The sequence below is a fragment of the Anopheles ziemanni genome, chromosome 3, assembly GCF_943734765.1.
Source record: "Anopheles ziemanni chromosome 3, idAnoZiCoDA_A2_x.2, whole genome shotgun sequence".
NCBI lineage: Eukaryota > Metazoa > Arthropoda > Insecta > Diptera > Culicidae > Anopheles > Anopheles ziemanni.
Window position 1 is genome coordinate 92,615,396 of NC_080706.1, and position 21,220 is coordinate 92,636,615.

The following is a 21,220-nucleotide window of genomic DNA, read 5'->3' on the forward strand; positions in this document are numbered from 1 at the left end:
AAAGCAATCTTGGTTAGTCCAGTTTGTCCAGTTCTGTCTTTGGGCTCAACTGGTGGCTTCGTGTACGCCAGGGGTCAGCAAAAATTGTGAATTATATTTTGTTTTCTAATTATATCGACAATTATATTCCCTGAAGGCAGTTATTGTGGATGCAAAGTGTACGTGTTATTTTGCCGCTTGATTCTCGACAACATTCACGAGACTGTTAAGTTATTTATATATATAACGGACTAGAGCCGTCGGTCGACTCGTGCCGTGAACAAAATGTTGCGCCATAACGCCCGGTCCTGTGCTGCAGATCTCCAACTCGAAACACCGATCCTCCGCAAGTCTGCCTCGACCTGGTCAAGCCATCGTACTCGCTGCGCCCCTCTCCTCCGCGTGCCTGTTGGGTCCTGTTCGATGACCTCCCTGGCTGGATAGCTAACAGGCCTCCTCGCTATATGTCCCAGCCATCTTAGTCTTCCAATTTTCAGTTAATTTATTTAGAATTGTCCAAAACCAGAAAAATTGCGATTGAAAAATAAAAAGAGAAGTATTCGAGGAAGTTGCCCAATATTGAAATCTCTTTTAACAGTTGCAAAGTACATTATTACGAAGATAAACAAGTGTGACATGGTGAACAAATCCGATTAAAATTGAGATGTGTTCTTTTTGTATGGTGCTCAAAAATTTTCATACGTTACCAGGCGTGAACCATTTCTTATCGTACATGCTGGTGGAATTATCGTATAATATAAAACAGCCATTAAAATCTCACGGAAAACAATAGTCTGCAATAGTCCCTTCAAACTGGACAGCATTAAACTTTTCCTGCACATCCTGGCTATCGGTGTGAGGTGTACCGTAACCCCATGACATCCCCCAAGATAAGGAAGACATTTTGATAGAATCACCGTGGTTTTCCCCTCATTGTTCCCGTACATATTTACAAGTGATGAATTTCGAGAAACAATTGGCGCTATACTTTCCCATAAGAAGATCTTGCTCTGACGAGCAGACTTTTCATAATTCTAGATTTTATGTAATTAATCCAATGACGCTATCAATGCAAGCAAAAAAGAGCCTTTTCGAATGTTCAAAAGCAAACAAATGAGCAACAGCTTCTTCATGGTCAAACAATCTTTATTACAATCATTCCTATTCTTCATTTTGAAACCCCGCAGGAAAACAATGCTCCGAAGAATGGTTGATATTCATGAGGTATCGCAAAGGTAAAATCTGCACCTAAGATATTCCTGATTTGCAGTCGATGGCAGAGGTCTTTGTGGTTCTAGCAACCTCTCTCTGGCGCAGATTTACGAGTGAGTGTAATAGCTGTGCGGTATGTTGCGCTGCGTCAGATGTTGGTCGATCCACCCGCGGAACTTTGGCACGTTGACGTACACACCGGGGATGCCGGTCTCACCGCACCCGATACCCCAGGCCACCATACCCGCCTGATAGTACTCATTCACGGTGCCCGGAATGGGGCACATCAATGGCGAACCGCCGTCTCCTTTGCACGTATCACGGCCCGTCTCACCGCCGGCGCAAATAAAGCTCGAGTGCAGGCTAAACCGACGACCCAAGCGTGTCGTGCGAAGCGCCGTCTGGCACGCAGTACGAGGCATGACTGGCAGCTCAATCTTTTTCAGGATCACCTGATACTTGCCTAGCTTGCCAAACAAATCCTTGCCCCAGCCAGAGGCAAAGCAACGCGACTGATCGAAGTTGAAGTCTGCCGGTGGCAGGCAAATGGTGTTGACGGTATCCATCAGTTCCGCCGGTTGGTCAAGGAACAGAAGTGCCACATCGTTGTGCAGATTTTTCGAGTTGAACTCCGCATGCGAAACTATCTCCACGACGTTACGATCCTACAGATACACGGAAAAGCGACAGTTAATTTGTTCATTTGTTGATACCATAACAGTCACACCGTGGTAGTACCTGGTAGTCGAAAATTTCGTTCTTCGTTTGCGTGTCCCACTCGCCGAGCCGTGCCTTAATCTCCGAAGGCTTTCGATCATGTACGCAATGTGCCGCCGTTAGCACGACTGATGGATGGATCAGTGAACCACCGCATTGGTACACGTTGATCACCTGATCGAGTGCCTTTTCTTCTTTAAGGATCGCCACCATCCAGGGAAACTCACCGTATTCGGACTCACCGTCGCTATCACCGGTAATTCTAAAGCCTACACCGTCGACATTACGTATTCCACACTTCGTCGGTACAGTTATTGGTTTGTCTGTGGTGATCGCTACACCTTTAAAATCAATAAAAGAACGAACATTACATTACGTGTGCCAAAGGTCGTATTGCCTACTTTGTTATGGTCAATGTATATGGTTAGTTACAACTTGTTTAGTAAAACCATGCTTCCCTTGTACCTTTCTTGTTAGTTCCATCACCACGTTTAGTAGGTTTTGGCGTCGTCGCAGCCGGGTTTGGCTTAATCGGGGTTTTAGAACCTAAGAATCATGGAGCAGAGAATATAAAATTTTTAATGTGAACGCTATGTGTACAAGGTTTGTTGTTTGTGTGCAACCACCTCCAGATCCGCCAGGTGAAGCAGTGCTTTGTTCTGGAACTTTAGGTCCAGCGCCTCCAGGACTGGCAGTAGCTTGGTTTTCTTTTGGTTTGGAAGATGGAATAGTAGTTGGCGCTTGGGTCGGAGTTTTGGTGGACCCAGAACCGTGAGTTCCGGTAGTAGCTTGAGTAGTAGTGGAACCGGTGAAAGTTGGCTCTGCCGTTGGTCCTGGTTTTGCTGATGGTCCTGGCTTTGCTGATAGTCCAGCACCTCCAGGACTGGCAGTAGCTTGGGTTTCTTTTGGTTTGGAAGATGGAGTAGCTGTTGGCGCTTGGGTTGGAGTTTTGGTGGGCCCAGAACCTTGAGTTCCGGTAGTAGCTTGAGTAGTAGTGGAACCGGTGAAAGTTGGCTCTGCCGTTGATCCTGGTTTTGCTGATGGTCCTGGCTTTGCTGATGGTCCCGGCTTTACTGATGGATCAGGTGTAACACTTGTCGGCGGTTTGACGCTTGATACTGAAATACCTGATGGAGGAATATCTCCACCACCCTTTGGAGGAGGAGGAGGAGTAGTATTCGCAGTGCTGGGGCCAGTTCCTACGGGTGGAGGAACTGTTTCCTTTCCCTTTACTTGATTCCCTGATTGCGGTTTCTCCCCAGGTTTAATTGGTACTTGTTCCACTAGAATACTCTGTTCGTCATTTTTATGACCCTTATTGCCTGTGGAATCAGGATGTTGACAACTACCATATCCGCTGCAGCTACCATGTGGTTTTCCATCCCCACCACCACTACCATGCCCACCACCAGCACCTCCAGACGGAGGCTTAGAAACAGCGTTATTACCAGTGCCATGTCCTCCTGTGCCGGAACCTCCGGTAGGCGGAGTAACGGATGATGGTGAAGATGAACCAGCGGGTGGTGGCAAAGTCGGACCAACACCTTGCGGTGTTTCGGGGGTCGGATCGGTCGATTGCTCCACTGTTGAATCTGGCACTTGATCCGGGTGGGACGGTCCTGGGACATCAAACTCATCGTCCTCCGTAAACGGGCAGCACTTGAGCAGAAAGTCTTCGCACTCATTGTCCTCGTTAAATCGAATGTCTATAAGGAGTGCTCCGTCTGTGTTTAATGAGCCATTTTGACAAAGGTGCAGTTTTACACACTCCCCGCCTTCACATGGCTTAATCACGGTGCGGTGGAAAAGAAACACAAAATGTCATTAGAATCAGTCAGGAAAAACCTAATGTGATGTACAACATTTACTGATAAGACTACCTAATGAAATGGGGCACACATTTTCGAGTGGAATAATTTGTGGAATACTTACGATAACCTCGTCATCTTCGCACAGCACCAACGACAAGCACAAGTAAGCAAGTAGTCCAAAGCGTACGAGCAACATCGTTACGCGAGTAAATTGTCCCGCAGGCTTGAAGAAGACTGTGAGGGAAAGACGAAAGACGGAAAGGATGAGATCGAGCAAACACCTGCTGATTAGACGATCGCGGCGAAGCGGAACGTGATTTCGTTCGCTCGTTTGTCCTTTAACGTGACGAAAGTCAGTCGGCCTGGTAGCATTAAGCTCGGCTTGACTGCAACTTGATACTGCAGGCACGATTTCACGGTCAAGGTTTGGCAATACAGTGACTTGAGGAGCATAACTAAAATCCACACTTACACTGCTTGATGCGCCCGCAGGATGGCGAATATACGAAAGCGAACAAAAACTTGTGTAAAACGGTCAACTGCTCGCGTCGGGAAACCCCGGGAACTGGTTTATTCGTATTCCAACCACTCGCTCGAGCGGTTCGGATGGAACTGAATCGGCCAATTGACGAACCTCTACCTCGAAACCGCGGAAATCACTAGATCGGTCGTGTGATCGTGCGGCCTTAGCATCATCTATGCTCCCCACTCCAGAGACCGGTTTGTACATCGACTTACTGTAGATTCGTGCCAGAACGCTATCATGAGAAGTAGGCGCTGGGAGTCAAAGATGAGTTCACACAAACACACAGCACCTGCTGGCGCGTGTTTTCTGATCGCTATGCACGGCAGAACATAGGAAAGTATCATCTTGAGAGTTTGTTTTTTATTTTAATATTGCAAGTGTATTTGCACGCTTCATTTTTCGTGTTTGTTTTTTTACCGATGAAAGGTCCTGATGTTTTCTGGCCCCAAACGCTTTAACGTACTGGTTTTCATTTTTGTAGATAATAAACATTTCTTAGCTCAGATGGTGGAATCCCTAGAGATATTTTCAATCAATTTTCACACAATCAAGAAATGCATGTAACTACTTACGTATTTTCTAATTATATAGCTCACCCACTTACTTATATTTTTAAAAGCACCGTTTTGCCAAGGTTGTTGTCTCATCCACTTTTTTATTTTTTTACGGACCTTGTCGCCTGAAACGGGTTTCTACTACTGATGTTTGTTTATTACGCATATGGGCTGAATATGTTTTTCTTCCAATCTATGATTGTTTACAATTAGAAATTTTATTATGCGATCAACCTTTGCAGTTTACAATACATTAATTCTTTCGCAGGTTCAATACTATTCTCTACTAAGTTATAACAGATTAGAACAATACCTTCCTAATTTTTGAAAGCAGACGTTCCATTTCGCTACATGGTGATTGTAAAGGTCACGGAGAAATGGCATCAGAATCATTCAAAGATAGGCAAATGTGTCAAGCAAACTCTAAAAACCAACCGTTTTGCTGTTTCGAGAGGGCCTCAAGCCTGTGAAACCGCCGGTTCAGCCAACACAGGCATTAACAAAAACCCAATTATGATGCAATAATCAGTTGAACAATTCCGAATTCCCTCACACATGGTGTCGTTATCACTACCGTTTTGTTTGCTAGGGAGGAACTTCCAGTAAACTTTTCCCACCTCTCTGGAACAAATAGGGTTTCAAAATAAACTAAACACGGAGGTAATCTTCAAGAATCTACATATTTCCATCAACGCAATTGTTTATCATTAAGATTTATTTATTGACGGACTTTCCGATGTGTCGTGCAAAGGTGATAACAGATGTTACGATGTGTTCAAGGACCATTTGTATAAGAGTTATTTAGTGTGATCGGCAATTGGAATTAACCAACGCTTTGGATCATGAAGGGCTGAAGCATAAGCATTATTTTAGGTATGATAATTATAGTACGATCAAAATTGATGAAAAAAAACATTCGAATTAGTTACAAGCCCTAAAACTAGAAAAATAATTATTCTAAGGAATATGTTCCATAGCTAACCTTTAAAAGAAAATTAAAAAAAACAACAACTTGCTGGAACTGGTTTTTAAAAATCGGGGTTTTCATAAAAGGGGCCATGACAAAACGTGAATCACATACACGGAATTATGTTTTTAAATTCAAACGTCTGAATGCGTTCATTTAATGATTAACTTATTTATTGTGAAATTTAACCGTTTTAAAGTTAATTAAAATTATCTGACATAACGTGAAGCCGTAAAAAACAGAAATATTTTGATTATAATTTATAGTTGTACAAAACTTAATAAATTTTACTATTCCAAGCAAAACTCAAACTTTCCAGTGAATCATATAAAATCAGAAGGTTGGCCAGATTTGGCCTGTGGCGACCCCTGCCCTTATTGGTTCCGCATTATCCTGCTTCGAAGCCATTCTTATTATAGCACGATCAGTATTGATAATGATCGTACAGGTGTTGATCACTTTTGACAGCATCCAGAAACCAGTACGTGCGCGGACCAGCGGACCAGCTACTAATGTAAATAGAAGATAACCAGTCGAATTGTTTGCGGTAGAAATAAACTAATCACCATGAGCCGTAATTTGTGCGATGAAACTTTCCCCGCGAGCCTGTTGATCGAGTTCGATGAGCTGGACGACGAAATTCCCATCAGTCCGGATCTCCCGAAACATCACTCGCTCGGGGCCTTCCCTCGGCACCATTCGACGCTGTCTGGAGGGCCCACGATCGAAAATGCATCCGAAAAGGGCCACGGTAAGTGTGGTTGGAGCGGGGCTGAAGCAACGTTCGGTAACGTAACATGTCTATTCTTTCCCGCATCGTTTGGCTAGACGATCGTAACGGGTCCCGGATGGTAATATCGGGTTCATCGAACACCTCCAGCGGACACTCGTCACTGTCGACCGAGGGGGAAAACCGGAGCGCCTCGAGCGAACGGGACACCGCTCCGGTTCCCCATCGCAATGAAGGGGCGGTCCTGGGGGACAAGCTGTTGCTGAAGCCGCGAAAATTTCGTCCACCCCGATCGATGGAGAGCCTGCTGCTGCAGCAGCATTCGCCCGACGGTGGTAAACGGACACTGCGCACACTCGCATCAGCGCAGCAGGGAACCGGTCTCGGCAGTATAGGTACAGAAGCAGGCAGCTGTGGTAACATCAGTACCGGAAGTGGCGGCTCACAGAGCTACCATCGCACCCGGACAAAGTATGGCCACATCCAGAGCAAGGTGAAGAAGCAGATCGACGAAATGAAGCCCAACCTCAACCGTGAGCGCAAGTCACTCATTCGCCACAAATCAATGCCGAACACGTACGAACCAAACGCAGAGGATGTGGTAGGCAAAGGCCAGCGGGTTTGGGTTTGTTCTTTTTCTTAATCGATTCTTCCCCCCTCCCCCGACGTTAGGATAATGAAATTCTCGATGAGGAAACAAACCCGGAAACGCTGCGGAAGATCATCCGGGAGGTGAAGGAGCACGCGCGAAATCTCGAAGATCAGCTCACCATGCGCGATCTCTTCCATGAGAACGTGTTCAATGAGCTGGCCACGCTGAAGTGCAAGAACAGCGCGTTACGCTTGGAGAACGATCAGCTGCACGAGCAGGAGCGGGCCCGTGAACAGCGCCGACAGGTACTGCGCCAATGCAACCAGCACGGTGGTTCCTGCTATGGAAGTCAATCGTCGCTCCACAAGGCATCCCTCAGCACCTGCTCGGTGAGCACGCAGACGAGCCCACGGGAGTTCGATGCTTCCGACGTGGTTGGCTTCGAGTTTCTCGTCAGTCCGGAACGCCGATCCCTGCAGCGTAGCAGTTTATCCGCCGGCCGGAGAACTGTACGATCCCCGATTGTGGAGCAGCCTCCTGCCTCGCCGGTCGAGCCCGAGTCGATGATGGGTGAGTTTTCGCCCGACTACGAGCAGCTGATACCGATGCTTGGCCGACGCGACGATTCGTCCAGCTTCCTGCATGACCTGCGCCTCCGAGAGCAGGGCGCTCGGACACCGGCCCGGACCACCATCGAACGGTCCGACACGGATCAGACGCACGAGAATGGAAACGGTCCTGGGTGCCGGGATTGTCGCAAGCGGCGAAAGAAACGCAAATCCAGGAAACAGAAACTTGCAAGCCTGTTCTGCATACGACGCCACGATGAATCGCTGTGAAGACGTCGAGCAAAACTGGAAGACCCGGATCCCGTTAACTACACAGTCGCAGCCAGCTCTGGTACATTAGTAATTACTTTTTATTTTACACGGTCTTTTTTTTATCTTTCACAAATTGTTTTTGAATGTTTCATTATGTTTCCTCTTGTCAGGCATACGCACCGCTGTCTCGCATTCTCTCCCAATATACAATATAAATAGGTAGTAGCATTAAACATGAAATGTGGTTTTCCTTGTCTTCCATCTCTGTTCTCTTTGGTATCTGGTAATGATTCCGCACCGACAGACCATCGGATAGTCAACCAATGTACAATTTATCATTGCCTGTTCTTTTAGACTACTGGATGAAGGTCCCTTCCTAAATTCGTCCCTACATTTCCCTGCACGTCCATGCAAGAGAACCTTTGCTTATTTTCCATTGCTTATGCCATTGCCCGAGCCCGGAAGTGCGACAATTTGAATCAGAACAATGCGGGGCTGGTAACTAGTCTAATGCACAAATGTTTCGCACAGCGATTTCTCTTTCCCATTCTATGATACAACCCGGTCCATAACCCGGTCCGGAAAGATCCATTACAGACTGAGATTCTACATAATTCTACCCGTGCGGGCATTTATAAACCCACCATTTTAAGGGATGACCGTGAGGATGGGACTATCATTTGAGGTTATTCAGAGATTGCGGATGCTTTCTCAACTTGCCATCTCAAAAGCCCACGAAAACAGTAAACAACACCTCAGACCGCGTAGTTTAGGTATCCGCGACGATTTGCTACGACCCGTCGGGCGTCTTTTTAAACGTCGACGTATTCTCGAGACGGCCGACCATTTTTTTTCTCTTTTTTTCTTTACCTTGTTTTCGTTTTGACAAACTCCGCCGAGAAAGTCGTCGTCGTCATCTCGGAATGACCTCAATTGTTTGGAGCGGTTTTAAGCAGCTATTGCTTCTCATGTTAGATTTGAGAAGCCTGTCGAGATCGGAATTGAGATCAAGAAAGCAAACAATGTATTGAAAAAAGACAGCTATCCGAGCAGATCACAATATATGTAGGTTTATACACTATGAGCAGCAGATAGCCAAGGAAGCGGAACTTCAGGAGGGTTCAAAGGGTGGTTCCTGGAAGTCTGGAGTCACCTTTATTCGGGAGAAGACGTACTCGCCTCTAGCAAGGAAGTTGTCGCATTGTACAGAAGGGTTGCAATCGTGGCCAGTGGGACCCCATCGTACGATTGCTGGGCAGGTGTACCGGCTGTGGCCGCCGTTGCAGTGCTGATCAGGTCCACTCCATTCTTGAACGTCGTCAACCCTGGAGAAGTGGCAGAGGTTAGCGATGATATGGTGCTCGTTTCGGGTGCGGTGCTGCTAGCGGTGCTGCGAAGTACGGCCGCCGTCAGTGTTGTGAGCAACGTGGTCGCCACGGTCGTCGCAGTCGTTGTGCTGCTACCGACCAGCGTTTGCTGGCTAGAGAACGGATTGGTGCCGTTCATAGCAGGGGGTTGGTTCGGCTTCGGTGGCACGAACGGATACTGCGGGCAGGGATTGGGAAGCTGCGGCCCAAGCATCCGATCGAACACGTACCCAACCAGCGAGCCGGCCGTAAGCCCGATGTTGTACGACAGCGTCATCATGTTGCCGGTGACTTCACGCAACGTTGCGGACACCTTATCCGGCGCCAGCATCATCGGGAGACTGCCAGCCAACCCGTTGGTAACGCCGAGTGCCGCGGTGAAGATGAATGCGGCCGCTTCCCCGGCAATGACCGGTTGCTCGCGGGGCGAACAGCAGAGCAGAATGAGCGGCACCAGCAGGGCCCGCAGTCCGGACATCAGGATGAGCTGCCGGCGGGACCAGCTGTACGGTACAGCTGCCAGCAGCTTACCGGCCACGTCCGATGCGTTGAAGGTAAACATCAGCAGCACGGGCATCCAGGTGCCAAGATTGCACGAGATAATCTCCGACTCGATGCCCGGATACAGCGACAGCGTCACACAGTACGCCATGGCAATGCAAGCCATATAGGGGTAGATGGCGCGTGCCACCTTCCAGCGCGACTCAAGCCCGTTGCGGAAACTGCCGAAGCGTCCCGAGCTGCAAATGTCCGGTGTCATGATGTGCTCCACCTTGAACGCCACATTTGGCATGTCCGAGTTGGAGGCGGTGGCCGTTACGGGACGCGCCACCGCGGTACCATTTCCACCGTTCACCGAACTCGTGGTCGAGGTGAGGTTCGTCATGTTCGTTTCCAGAACCGTTTCTCCAGCCGTGGGATTGGAGAGATCATACACGGGGTTACTAGAAAATTTCAAAACCATGGTATTCTGTTAGCCATAAGAAAAGATATGTTTTTTTAAAGCAGCTTACCTAAAACTCAAAGCTGTTGAGCCCGGCGGCATGTGAACTGGTGGGCTTGAGTCCAGGGTGAGCACTCCGTACCTTGCGCTCGAAATATCGCCATCGAGCGTTTCACTCTGGAAAAAGATAGACAAAATTTAGAACTTATTCACAAACCCTATTGTCTAAGGAAAGCGGACAATCTACCAGGGTGTGATCGTCGTCAGGTCGCAGGACGATTTTGGCACATGCCTTCATATAGTACCGCACGAACGGCGAGTGGGTGGTGATCGAGTGCAGCACGTAGCTGAACGCGATGTAAACGGTCGACGTGAGGAAAAATATTGCGGTCGACGCACGGTCACTTTTGATCAACAGCTTCGTGACGACACGGTTGGAAGAGACTAAAAATCCTGCCAAACCTATGGGATGGGAAGCGAAAAACTTGAATTCCTCTGGCCTAACGTTCAACGTCGTGGGTGCATCTTACTTTCGCCTGCCATTACCGCCTGTGTGTATTGCTTCGGAAGCATGCTGGCAAACCCGTAGAAGCTTGACTGCTGTATTGTGCATCCCATGGCGACGAGCGACACGGCCGCTAGATTAACCGAGTAGGCCGTCTTCGCCGTGAACATGTGCCAAGCTACCTCACACAGGGCTACAAACACTAGCGTTGTGAAGGATACGGCATAGCCTGTTGCGGTGAAGAGAAGACAATGATTAAGACGAGTTGCGTACGGATGAACCTAGAATGCTTTGCACCACATTGCTTACCGAACGCTACGCGAACCCGGAATGGAGCCAACGTAAGGAACACATTATTCAACAACACCGTTGCCAGTGCAACGATGATATAAGTCATCGACATATCCAGTGCGACCGATTGACCGGGAAAACGGGACTGCCAGTAGTCGGCGGCGATAATAAAGCTGATAGTGGGAGGGAAGAAACGACACGAAAAGAGCACCAAGGGCATGAGTGAGGCGTGGAAAGTCACGTGGGAAGGCAATGGAACGGTAATCATATAATCTTCGGCTAGTGGGGGGGTTGAGCGACTTCCGTCATAACTTGTTAGTACATGTGCACCGGGCTCGAGGAGGCCAGCCATTTGATGCCGTAATAGGAGCGAGTACATGTGCACCGGAACAAGAACCTAGCCGTATACACATACAGCGCGGTCTACTAACACACCTGTTATAAGGAAGCACGAACCCAACACCGGCAGTCATGAGGGCGAAGAACACCAGCCGCCGCCTATCCTTCGGAGGTCCTCCGCCGTCCAGCTCGGGGCTGTCGGATGTGTCGAAGGTACGGCGCCCTTCCAGCGGCTCGTACGACGAAGTATGGACCCCACTGTTACCGCTGCCCCCTCGATCGCCGCCCCCACTGCTTCCGTTCTCCGAGGCTTCCATCATTTTCACAGTGGCGATTGCACCAAACACTCTCACAGACACATTCACGCACACCCGCGTGTGACCTTTAACCAACTGCCAACGCAGTCACGTCGTGTGTACGCCTCCCGTGGCTTTTCCGTCCCACTGTTTGATTTCGCAGAAGAGTTCCGGGCGCTATTAATCCCTCCACGTTTCTAAGCCTACTTGAGAGAAGATGACGGCGAGTCTTTTGCATCTAGGCGACGCCTGCTTTACAGAACACGCTCGTGGTGTTGCTCCTGCGGTCATGGCACGATTTGCATTGAGAAAAATCACCGATGACCTACACTTTGGGCAGAAAAGCCCAGTTTCGATTTTGCACTTTCATCATCCCGAGTGGAGGTCGCTTTTCTCGTCTTAGTTTACACTTTTTCTCAACAGCCACCATCTTCGTCAACGCCTGTTCTACCTTTGCTTGTTTTTACATCGGCATGTGTGATTCACACGCACCGATTTTCTCCACTACAAAGGTCGCTGGGAATTGATACACAAACGTTCGGTTTGCACACCTCAACCTTCACTGTGTGTACCGCAATCAATAATAGACTTTTTCTTCGTCCCACTTGATGAAAGCAGCAAGCATCCAGTGGAATCGACCGTATCCCAGGTGTCATGGGACATCAGGCGGCCCCACCACCAGCCAACTCCATCGAAGCGCTAGCTGGCTGGTTGGAGTGAGGTGGAAAACTACGGCCCATTTCGTGGAAAATTCGACTTCACACGCGCCATGCTCGCAGATCACCGCTGCCGACGGATAAATTCTATCAGTAAAACTAGAATCTTTCCCGCACGGTCACAGACGCACAGTCATTCCGCGTACCGAGCCGCTGAAGCAAACGAAACAGACTGTAAACGGTCCTGTGTCCGGAAAGGTACGGCAAGATATATTTATGTTTCTGTTTTTCCCTGCTCATCTCGCAAAAATCGTCCTGCGCACGAGGCATCTAACGTACAGTAAAAAAAACAATTTGAATTTGGCCGCCACTTTTTATTCGCCGCCTGACGTAATAGCCGCCCGCTCTGACAGCCCTTGGAAATGACGTGTTGTTTTCATTTTTCTGCTTGTTACTCCCATTTAACAACTTGTAAACATCAAATAACAACTCCAGAGGTGCCAGGTGACAGCGATGTTTTGGTACGGCATGTTTATATGTTGCTGGTTGAGAGTTTAAATCTCCTCACGAAACTTTATTCGAAAGTGTCGTCGGCAAAACCAATTTTACTACAAATAAAATTGACTTTATGTACTAGTAATTTGGTGTGTTTTTAAGTAAATATCGTTATCGTTAGAAAGACTAATAATATATCGTTCGAGTGAGCGAGAGAGAAAGGGAGCGCGAAGGAACGAGAGCAGACAAATACAATAACAAAAGAATAAAAGCAGGCAGTCAGACCGTGTGAGTCATCAGTTGAACTACGTCGAGACGACGAAAACAGGAGCAACAGAAAGTAACTTCGTCACTGCGCTGCAGCAGTATTTTGGGAAGAGTCAACAAATTTGGGTCATAGATTTAGAAGCAGTGTGATACGATGTCCTTAAATACGGCGCACGCCAACAATGGCGTTCTAATACACGCTGGAGAGGGGTAAGTTGACCATGACTTTCTTTTCAGCGGTGCATCAACTTAATCCTCTGACAACTTAGCCCACCCTTGTGTGGTCTTCCGAAGGGGTGAGAGGGGGCGAGGAAAATGAATCGGCTGGAAGAAGTTCTAATTGTGCTACTGCGTAATGGTAGAATTTTCTGGATGTTTCCGGATGTCAAAAATCGATCGTTGTTGCACCATATTGTGTTTCCCACAGGAGTTTATCAACAATCTTTACTCAACGTTTGTATACATTGCAGAATCCTAATCTTCAGTGATCATGTGACGATCGAGTTCACCGGCCACGACAACCCGTCAATGAAGGGAACCAAGCAGGGCCGTGTTTACCTCACTACGCACCGAGTCATCTACAACAGCAAGCAGGAGAACGACTCGGTCCGCTCGTTCAGCATGCCGTTCGTATCGATGCGCGAGGTCGAGGTGGAGCAACCGGTGTTCGGTGCGAACTACATCAAGGGTAAAGTGCAGGCGCAACAGAACGGCAACTGGACGGGCGAGGCAAAGTTTAAGATCGTCTTTAAGCATGGCGGTGCGATCGACTTTGGTCAGGCGATGCTTCGGGCCGCTTCGATGGCGCAACGTAACGCCGGCACTGCTCCTCCGCCACCGTACACGCCACCGGGTGGTGCCTGGTATGCGGCTCCACCGCCAGCTTACACACCGAATGCCTACGGCTACGGTTGGGTACCTGGAGCGAGCGTTTTCCCGGAGCAACCGCAACCGAACTCGATCTACATGCACGACAGCCCGCCACCGTATCCGGGTATCATCCCGCAGCAGGGTCCAGGGGCCTACCCGCAACAACCGGGAGTGGCCGGTTATCCGCAACAACCGGGAGCGGCTGGTTATCCGCAGCAGCAGCCCGGCTACCAGTATCCGCCGCAACAGCAGCAACAATTCGCCGGCGGATTTATGCCACAGCCGACCGCGAGTGGATACCCAATGCAGGCCGGTTTCGCGACCGGCCCTGGTGCCGGATACCCGAACGGAAACGTTGGCTATCCGCAGCCGGGATCGTCGAGCGGAACGATGGGTTTTTCGGCTCCTCCCCAACCACCACCGAGTATGTTTTGGACATGGTTAGCATATTGCATCACTCTAAACGATCAAACAATTCTACCTCTTACAGACTCCAAGGAGGCGGAAGCGGCACAAAGTGCCTACTACGATCCCAATAGGCCGCAGACGGCTTACGTTCCACCACCGGCGTATTACGTAAGTATTCTGGTTTATCGAGGCTTCCTTCAATAGCCAAATCACAAAAATCCTACTAGGAATAGATTAGGAAGCATAAACATCTTATTTTAAACTATCTTGGAGATTATAAGTCCGCATTGAAACTTCTAAAAATAGTCTAGTAGTGGTTAACCATTTTTCTACTCCTTTCAGGAACCACCGCCAAGCTACAGTTCTCTGAACAAAAAGGAACAGTAATACACGCACGCACGAACGAACGATCATACAATAATGATGGCCCGACACTATAATCTTCTCGGCGTATAGAAATATTCCACTTTGCCTCCATATGCATCGCGTTAGAAAATCGGAGGGGAGGAATTCCTAATCAAATCAATTCCTTTATTATTATCTGCTTGGTTCTGTTGTGGGATTTTTGTTTAAATTTACACTTTGCAAATTGTTTAGCCGAAGATCTTCACATAGGCTTTTGTGTACAAGCAACGACCATTAGCAAATTATAACACGTGAAGTCAACGCCAGTGCCCTGTAGCGATAAAAATGCATCGGGGCTTTTATTCGAAAAATTGTTAACTGTTATCTGTTACCCATTTCGGAACATGCAAGGAAATGTGTGTGTGTGTGATAGTTGTATGTATGTCCGTTTGGTATGGTCACGGCCTTTACAGGTCCGTATGTATGGATAGATTGGATGTGCGTCAGGATGCATGGATCGGAAGATGTTGCCGATGCTTTTGTTGTATCTCTAAATTCCCTACTATGGATGTTAAATCATGGTGTAAAGTTCATTCGAATATTCAATGAATCAAATAAGCTATAATCTTCACTACTCATACACTGATGTTATTTGTGTCATATTTATCACTTTGAAAGAAAATCCTCTCCCAGGTGACTCACGTGTAGTACCTGTACCACCAAAAAGTGTGTATATTTTAAAAAATTCACCACAAATGCGCCCGCACTTTAGTCTCAGATAACGCCGGTGCAATTGAACGGTATACAAGAAAAGGTTTAGAATCTAATGAATTAATATTATGGAAATTAAATCTATCACCACGGTTGCGAAAGGTTTCAACTAGTCCTTCTTAAAGGCGGGATTTCATGAATGGTTTCAAATACTTGTGGAATGATTGCTTCACCGGTTCCTAAAGAAGAAGACAATCGAAATAATTATTCAAAAATTTACGTTGGCAATTGGAGGCGCACTTATCTCATGACTTACCAGATTCAGGGGATTTTTCTTAGCCTCCTCGTACAATCGCTCGTATACATTTCCATCGTAAGCTCCAAGCGGCAATCCCGGAACGTCATCCGGCAGGTCAAACGAATCGACGATACCGATAACATTCTGGCGCAATTCCGCCAACGCCGCTTCCAGCTTGGCTTGCAACCGATTAATATCGCTTTCCGAAATCGTCGTAAACTGAAAATAAATCGAGCACGAACGAGAAAAGTTTAGTTCATGTTTTTCCCCACCAAAGAACATTGGACTCACTTTCAGCAGATCCCGGAGTGCTTTCAGTGCCTCATCGTCAGCGTACAGAGAGTACACCGAACGCAACACGCGGGCCAACTCGGGTGACACCGTTTGGCAGGCCTTCTCGATCATTTCATGCCGGTACTGCACAAGGAACTGATTAGTTGCTTCCTCCAGCGTAGCACCAGCCTTCTGACGTTGCTCGATGTGGTCCGCGGCGAGACGAAGCTGACTGCAAGGGATAGGCATAATCGAAAGCGTATTTAGAATCATGTACATTTCCCTACTTGACGAAACATTCACTTACTCGGCGACAACAGTTTGAAGAGACGGTATAACTCCATCGATCGAATCGGTCGGTACGTGCTCTTGGCCGGGTCGCGCCTGTCGCCACGCCTTAAGCAGGTATGTAATAAAATAAAACAATTGAAGCATGATATCGAACGTATTATCCTTATCTCTGTGATTCTTCGTAGAATGCTGTTTCGTGATCAGGCGAAAGTTGTCGGTTGCCAGGATAATTGTCAAAAGTGTTGGAACGAGGCAATGTCCTACCCAAGATCAATCAAAAGATAGGTCTGGTCAAAGCTATTTTTTGCTCCGCCATTGTTGTGACAGTGGGTTAAGAAAGTGCTTACTAAAACTTCTAGCGTACTTGTAGGAGATCTCAGCCAAAATCTTCGCGAAATAGGGGATTGGTAATTCTAGATCACAGCATCCATGGTCTCGTGGATGGAAACTGCTCTTCTGTGTGAAGTCATGGGGTATGGATCCTTTTGCTCGCCGTGATTGCCGATATTAAGTGTGTTGCTCTGCCTTATACGGAGCCTTTCTCCACAACATATTTCGAATGCCTCAATTCCTTGATCTGTTGATGAAACATACCAAATATGCAGTTTTACCTCACTTTCCTGGCTGCTCGTGAGAGGTAAACAAAATTCAAAAACACAAAACAGGTGACTCACGTGTAATACCCGTACCACAAAAAGTGTGTATATTTATTTAAAAACTCTCCACAAATGCGCCCACACTTTAGTCTCAGATAACGCCGGTGAAATTGAACGGTATACAAGAAAAGGTTTAGAATCTACTGAATTAATATTATGGAAATTAAATCTATCACCATGGATGCGGAAGGTTTCAAATACTCCTTCTTAAAGGCTGGATTTCATGAATGGTTTCAAATACTTGTGGAATGATTGGTTCACCGGTTCCTAAAGAAGAAGACAAACGGAATAATTATTTCAAAATTTGTATTACGTTGGCAATTATCTCGTGACTTACCTGATTCAGGGGACTTTTCTTGGCCTCCTCGTACAATCGCTCGTATACGTTGCCATCGTAAGCTCCAAGCGGCGATCCCAGAACGTCATCCGGAAGGTCAAACGAATCGACGATACCGACTACATTGGGGCGCAATTCCGCCAACGTCGCTTCCAGCTTGGCTTGCAACCGATTAATATCGCTTTCCGAAATCGTCGTAAACTGAAAATAAATTGAGCACGAACGAAAAAGGTTTAGTTCATGTTTTTCCCCACCAAAAAACATTGTACTCACTCTCAGCAGATCCCCGAGTGCTTTTAGTGCCTCATCGTAAGCGTACAGGAAGTACACCGAACGCAACACGCGGGCCAACTCGGGTGAAGCCGTTTGGCAGGCCTTCTCGATCATTTCATGTCCGGACTGCACAAGGAACGCTCGGCAATGGGCGTCTGCCGTTCGTGCTAGCTCGATCGAGGTCTGATTAGTTGCTTCCTCCTGCGTAGCACCAGCCTTCTGACGTTGCTCGATGTGTTCCGCGGCCAGCCGAAGCTTACTGCAAGAGAAAGGCATAATCGAAACCGTATTTCGAATCATGTGCATTTCCCTACTTGGCGAAACATTCACTTACCCGGCAGCAACAGTCTGCAGCGATCGTATAATTCCACCGATCGAATCATCCCAATCCACGCGCCGATTATTGCTGCTCAAAAAGCGAGCAAGATACTGAACCGTTGGTACGAGCTCTTGGCCGCGTTGCGCCTGTTGCCACGCTTTAAGCAGATATCTAATAAAATAAAACAATTGAAACATGTGATCGAACGTATTATCCTTATTGCTGTAGATCTTCGTAGAACGCTGTTTTGTGACTGTTGTGGACAGATCTGAGAGATAGTGTTTTCAACTGCTTGCATCAGGCGATAGTTGTCGATTGCCAGGATAATTATCAAAAGAGCCACGTGCTGTGCCGTTGTGATTCTTCTTCGCACGCTTACCTGGCGGTTTGCAGCAAAAGTACGGTGTTCTCTCCCTCGTAGGTGCAGGCTGCCGTCACCATACCGTAAGTGCCGTAGAAGTTCGAGCACGTCATGTATCCGTGGCCACCGCACGCCAATCGACACACCTCCACGCCCGTTGCCGCGTCTGCGGTGGTGATCGCTTTCAGGCAACAGGCGATAGCGTGCAGTTCCGGTAGACGCTCAAGATCACCCTTGTCCAGCTCGGACGTAACCTGGTTGTACATTTCCCACAGATTATCCGAGGCCAGCTTGAAGATGATGCTCTTTGCCAGCGCCGGGAACAGCTTGTACTGCTGCGTTAGATGGTCGATTACTTGAACTTCCGGTTGACTGAAAGAAGAGCATAGGATTCGTTAGTTAATGTAATGTCCGTTACAGAAGAGTGAATTTGTGTGCACATAACTTACTCGGGATTGATGTGACTCTGACGACGGACAGCCGAGTAGCGTATAGCAATGGTGACGGCCTTCGAAAGGTATGCCGCCATATCGCGACAGATCACCACCCGTACGAACATCATCGTACCGTAGGTGAGGGCTTGCGATGGTGGCTTCACGAACGTGCCGTCCTCCAGCAGTTTCGCGTTCTTCATCAGCATGTTTTTGCGCGGAATGCGAACCTGATCGAAACCCAGGAAACCATTGTTGACACCGTTCATGCCGAGCTTGTTGCCAATTTCGCCGATCGTGATTCCCTTCAGTGGCATATGCGATTCTTCATCGCGCAGCTGTACGATGAACGGTTGAATACCGTGGCACTTTCCTTTCGAAAAGAGTTGGGCCATCACGACGCAATAGTTGGCGGTATGGGCCACTAGAAAAGAGTGAAAAGAAAATCTTAATGGCCTTGGAATTTATGGATTTTTATCTGAGGAAACTTACATCCTCCCGGCCACCATTTGTAAGCCGTCAGCGTCGGACTATGGAGGACGAACTCTTTCGTCTTCTCGTCATACGTAGCCGTTGTTTCCAGCCCCCGAAGGAAGGTTCCATGACCGAGTTCGGTTTGTGCGTACGTTCCGATGATTTCACAGTTCCACGCCCGTCCAAACCATTCTGCCTGCTGCTCCGGTGTTCCATGTCCGAGAATTGCTGGCAGGAACATCACATAGTGTACGGTTAGTGGGTTGCCCTGCTTTAGGATACCGGTCCCGAGCAGTCCTCCAAGCAAAGCACTGAAAACGGAAAAATATCAGCATTTTTTATGTCAACTGCACGAGTTGCTCATCAAGCGAGAAGTTATCTTCTTACGAGTAGTTGTCCACGCCATCCTGTCCCATTTCCTGCATCTTGCGAACCTTACGGAACGCAACGGTTGCCTTCCGCACCGACTCCTCGTACAGTTCCTTGTGGGATAGGAAGTGCAGAGGCACCTTCTCCTGCAGCTCCGGGTCATTTAGAAAGAAGTCCTCTGTGAAATATAAGAACCAACATCATTTGGAATTGCAAAAAATGTTTCATTTGCAATGAAAACTTAATGTTCACATTACTGAGAAAAAAAACATCGTGTGTTATGATTTATTTAATTTTTTTTTAAGATTGTAATTCAAATGTGCATCATCCATTTGCATTTGGACAGTTTACTCCGGCTATGGTAGAAAAAATAACATCAAAAAGGCGTTTGCGTCACACATTATTTTCTTGTTTTCTGATGTATTTTGTCAAAGAAAATTTTCAACAGATAACGTCGATTGGCGACTGGAAATCCTTGGGATTTGGAAATCTTGACCTGAAAACTGCAAAACAACGGTGACTTGCACGTTTTGCCAGAGGCTGAAGAGGCGATTAGTGCCATTGAAGTTATCGGAAGATTTAGCGCGAACGATAACGGACGCACAAGATTGAACGCCTCCGACCTTTGACAGTAAACGAACTGAAATATGTTATTTCAAATTTTCACAATTCATTTGATGAACATAGAAGCTAGCATGACTTCGTTATACGAAATGGACAATGAGTGAGTGCAAGATAAATTACTGTTCTAGAACGATCCTAGTAGGACAAGGTTTTACTTGGAGGAAAGACCGGTTTTAGACGTCAGAGCAACAACATAAATGTTGATGCATCAGTAGTATTCCACTTTCTCGCTGAGGGCGGAATCCTACATGATGACCTCCCCTACGAACAATGTACATTGGAGCATATGTCTCCCGCCACCAACCACCAGTACTTACCGCGGAAACGTTTCTCTTTCAGCTTTGTTTCGCCTCCAACCCACCAGAGGGTAAACTCTTCATTGTTGAACGTGCACTTGTCTCGCTCCGCCTGCAAGTCTTTGTTGACTGTTCCACTGTTCGAAGGCATGCTGGGATGGTTTATGCTACCACGTACGATTTGCAAGTAAACGGTTTCGTGTACTTTCGCTTTCCAAGTGCGTTTCTTTTCACTACTGGGATGTATGCGTCTTGCTGCGATTATTCACCTCCTGACCAACTGCCACGGACGCTCTAGACTCACTGATCGCCGGAACCGGACCTCCGGAGGGGGTCGTAGCAACTAGGGCTGGACTAAAGCAATAAGATTAACGCGCACTTCGAACGCCAACAGATAGCGCGGCACACGTTGCTCCCCTTTTTGATGCCTGATCCGCAGCGACTGACCTTTGATGTAATAATTGTGCTCCTATACTTTGGCACGCTGAGCTATTTCATCACGTACACACCCCACACCAGGTTGGCACAAATCGCACAGGTTTTGTGAAATTAGCACCGTGGAGGGTAGGGGATGTGGCGGCCTACAAATAAGTTTTGGGGAACGAAAACTTCAACTCACCGTTATCGATGGTCGATCGTTATCGTGGGTTATTTACAGCACAGCGCGTAACCGACTCAAAAGCCCAATGGAGCAGGGTCCAAGCAGGATGGAGATAAGCGCTTATCAATCTCGAGCTAGGAATGGACAATGGGTCGTTCTTACACGTACTACAACGCGTCCACAGTACGATCGTTTGTCAGAAAACGGCCAATGGA

The 21,220-nt window shown here is 47.6% G+C and overlaps 5 protein-coding genes across 8 annotated transcripts; 2 read left to right on the forward strand and 3 right to left on the reverse strand.

Annotated features, from left to right (window-relative positions):
* Positions 1-1,110: 1,110 nt before the first annotated feature.
* On the reverse strand, positions 1,111-3,947 carry LOC131287965 (phenoloxidase-activating factor 2-like). Its single transcript, XM_058317060.1, has 4 exons — positions 3,841-3,947; positions 3,357-3,693; positions 1,930-2,249; positions 1,111-1,856 (listed from the first exon to the last, which is right to left on the reverse strand). The coding sequence occupies exons 1-4, from the start codon at positions 3,913-3,915 to the stop codon at positions 1,299-1,301; spliced, it is 1,290 nt and encodes a 429-aa protein (XP_058173043.1). The 5' UTR covers positions 3,916-3,947; the 3' UTR covers positions 1,111-1,298.
* Positions 3,948-6,277: 2,330 nt separating this feature from the next.
* Positions 6,278-8,149, forward strand: LOC131287964 (uncharacterized). The gene is made up of 3 exons (XM_058317059.1): positions 6,278-6,517; positions 6,595-7,097; positions 7,169-8,149. Exons 1-3 carry the CDS (start codon positions 6,334-6,336, stop codon positions 7,925-7,927), a joined length of 1,446 nt encoding a protein of 481 aa, XP_058173042.1. The 5' UTR covers positions 6,278-6,333; the 3' UTR covers positions 7,928-8,149.
* Positions 8,150-13,123: 4,974 nt separating this feature from the next.
* Positions 13,124-15,329, forward strand: LOC131286578 (WW domain-binding protein 2). Of its 4 annotated transcripts, none has more exons than XM_058315552.1 (5): positions 13,124-13,278; positions 13,539-14,088; positions 14,158-14,362; positions 14,429-14,514; positions 14,689-15,329. In XM_058315552.1, exons 1-5 carry the CDS (start codon positions 13,223-13,225, stop codon positions 14,731-14,733), a joined length of 942 nt encoding a protein of 313 aa, XP_058171535.1. In that variant the 5' UTR covers positions 13,124-13,222; the 3' UTR covers positions 14,734-15,329. The 4 variants fall into 4 exon arrangements, with proteins under 4 accessions (XP_058171535.1, XP_058171536.1, XP_058171537.1 ...); XM_058315553.1 differs by having other exon boundaries at positions 14,161-14,362; XM_058315554.1 differs by having other exon boundaries at positions 13,539-14,072; positions 14,232-14,320.
* A 252-nt stretch (positions 15,330-15,581) lies between these two features.
* Positions 15,582-16,408, reverse strand: LOC131285850 (probable peroxisomal acyl-coenzyme A oxidase 1). Its single transcript, XM_058314704.1, has 4 exons — positions 16,281-16,408; positions 15,992-16,205; positions 15,719-15,919; positions 15,582-15,641 (listed from the first exon to the last, which is right to left on the reverse strand). Exons 1-4 carry the CDS (start codon positions 16,406-16,408, stop codon positions 15,582-15,584), a joined length of 603 nt encoding a protein of 200 aa, XP_058170687.1.
* Positions 16,409-16,987: 579 nt separating this feature from the next.
* On the reverse strand, positions 16,988-21,065 carry LOC131289478 (probable peroxisomal acyl-coenzyme A oxidase 1). The gene is made up of 10 exons (XM_058318746.1): positions 21,024-21,065; positions 20,426-20,846; positions 19,503-19,662; positions 19,134-19,426; positions 18,660-19,065; positions 18,229-18,582; positions 17,865-18,020; positions 17,531-17,789; positions 17,258-17,458; positions 16,988-17,187 (listed from the first exon to the last, which is right to left on the reverse strand). The coding sequence occupies exons 2-10, from the start codon at positions 20,553-20,555 to the stop codon at positions 17,128-17,130; spliced, it is 2,019 nt and encodes a 672-aa protein (XP_058174729.1). The 5' UTR covers positions 20,556-20,846; positions 21,024-21,065; the 3' UTR covers positions 16,988-17,127.
* Between the last annotated feature and the right edge of the window lie 155 nt (positions 21,066-21,220).

What these genes read in the sequence shown, in the direction of transcription:
- LOC131287965 (XM_058317060.1), bottom strand. Translation starts at nt 3,915, where the DNA reads ATGTTGCTCGTACGCTTTGGACTACTTGCTTACTTGTGCTTGTCGTTG. An exon ending in GCGAAGATGACGAGGTTATC is followed by an intron (nt 3,694 to 3,840) that starts GTAAGTATTCCA and finishes ACCGTGATTAAG; the next exon opens with CCATGTGAAGGCGGGGAGTG. An exon ending in ACGAAATTTTCGACTACCAG is followed by an intron (nt 1,857 to 1,929) that starts GTACTACCACGG and finishes GTGTATCTGTAG; the next exon opens with GATCGTAACGTCGTGGAGAT.
- LOC131287964 (XM_058317059.1), top strand. Translation starts at nt 6,334, where the DNA reads ATGAGCCGTAATTTGTGCGATGAAACTTTCCCCGCGAGCCTGTTGATC. An exon ending in TGCATCCGAAAAGGGCCACG is followed by an intron (nt 6,518 to 6,594) that starts GTAAGTGTGGTT and finishes TCGTTTGGCTAG; the next exon opens with ACGATCGTAACGGGTCCCGG. An exon ending in AACCAAACGCAGAGGATGTG is followed by an intron (nt 7,098 to 7,168) that starts GTAGGCAAAGGC and finishes CCCCGACGTTAG; the next exon opens with GATAATGAAATTCTCGATGA.
- LOC131286578 (XM_058315550.1), top strand. Translation starts at nt 13,223, where the DNA reads ATGTCCTTAAATACGGCGCACGCCAACAATGGCGTTCTAATACACGCT. An exon ending in CTAATACACGCTGGAGAGGG is followed by an intron (nt 13,279 to 13,538) that starts GTAAGTTGACCA and finishes TATACATTGCAG; the next exon opens with AATCCTAATCTTCAGTGATC. An exon ending in TCCTCCCCAACCACCACCGA is followed by an intron (nt 14,363 to 14,428) that starts GTATGTTTTGGA and finishes TACCTCTTACAG; the next exon opens with ACTCCAAGGAGGCGGAAGCG.
- LOC131285850 (XM_058314704.1), bottom strand. Translation starts at nt 16,408, where the DNA reads ATGCTTCAATTGTTTTATTTTATTACATACCTGCTTAAGGCGTGGCGA. An exon ending in CTTCAAACTGTTGTCGCCGA is followed by an intron (nt 16,206 to 16,280) that starts GTAAGTGAATGT and finishes TATCCCTTGCAG; the next exon opens with TCAGCTTCGTCTCGCCGCGG. An exon ending in AGAAAAATCCCCTGAATCTG is followed by an intron (nt 15,642 to 15,718) that starts GTAAGTCATGAG and finishes CTTCTTCTTTAG; the next exon opens with GAACCGGTGAAGCAATCATT.
- LOC131289478 (XM_058318746.1), bottom strand. Translation starts at nt 20,555, where the DNA reads ATGCCTTCGAACAGTGGAACAGTCAACAAAGACTTGCAGGCGGAGCGA. An exon ending in GAAAGAGAAACGTTTCCGCG is followed by an intron (nt 19,663 to 20,425) that starts GTAAGTACTGGT and finishes TATATTTCACAG; the next exon opens with AGGACTTCTTTCTAAATGAC. An exon ending in CTGCAGACTGTTGCTGCCGG is followed by an intron (nt 17,790 to 17,864) that starts GTAAGTGAATGT and finishes TTTCTCTTGCAG; the next exon opens with TAAGCTTCGGCTGGCCGCGG.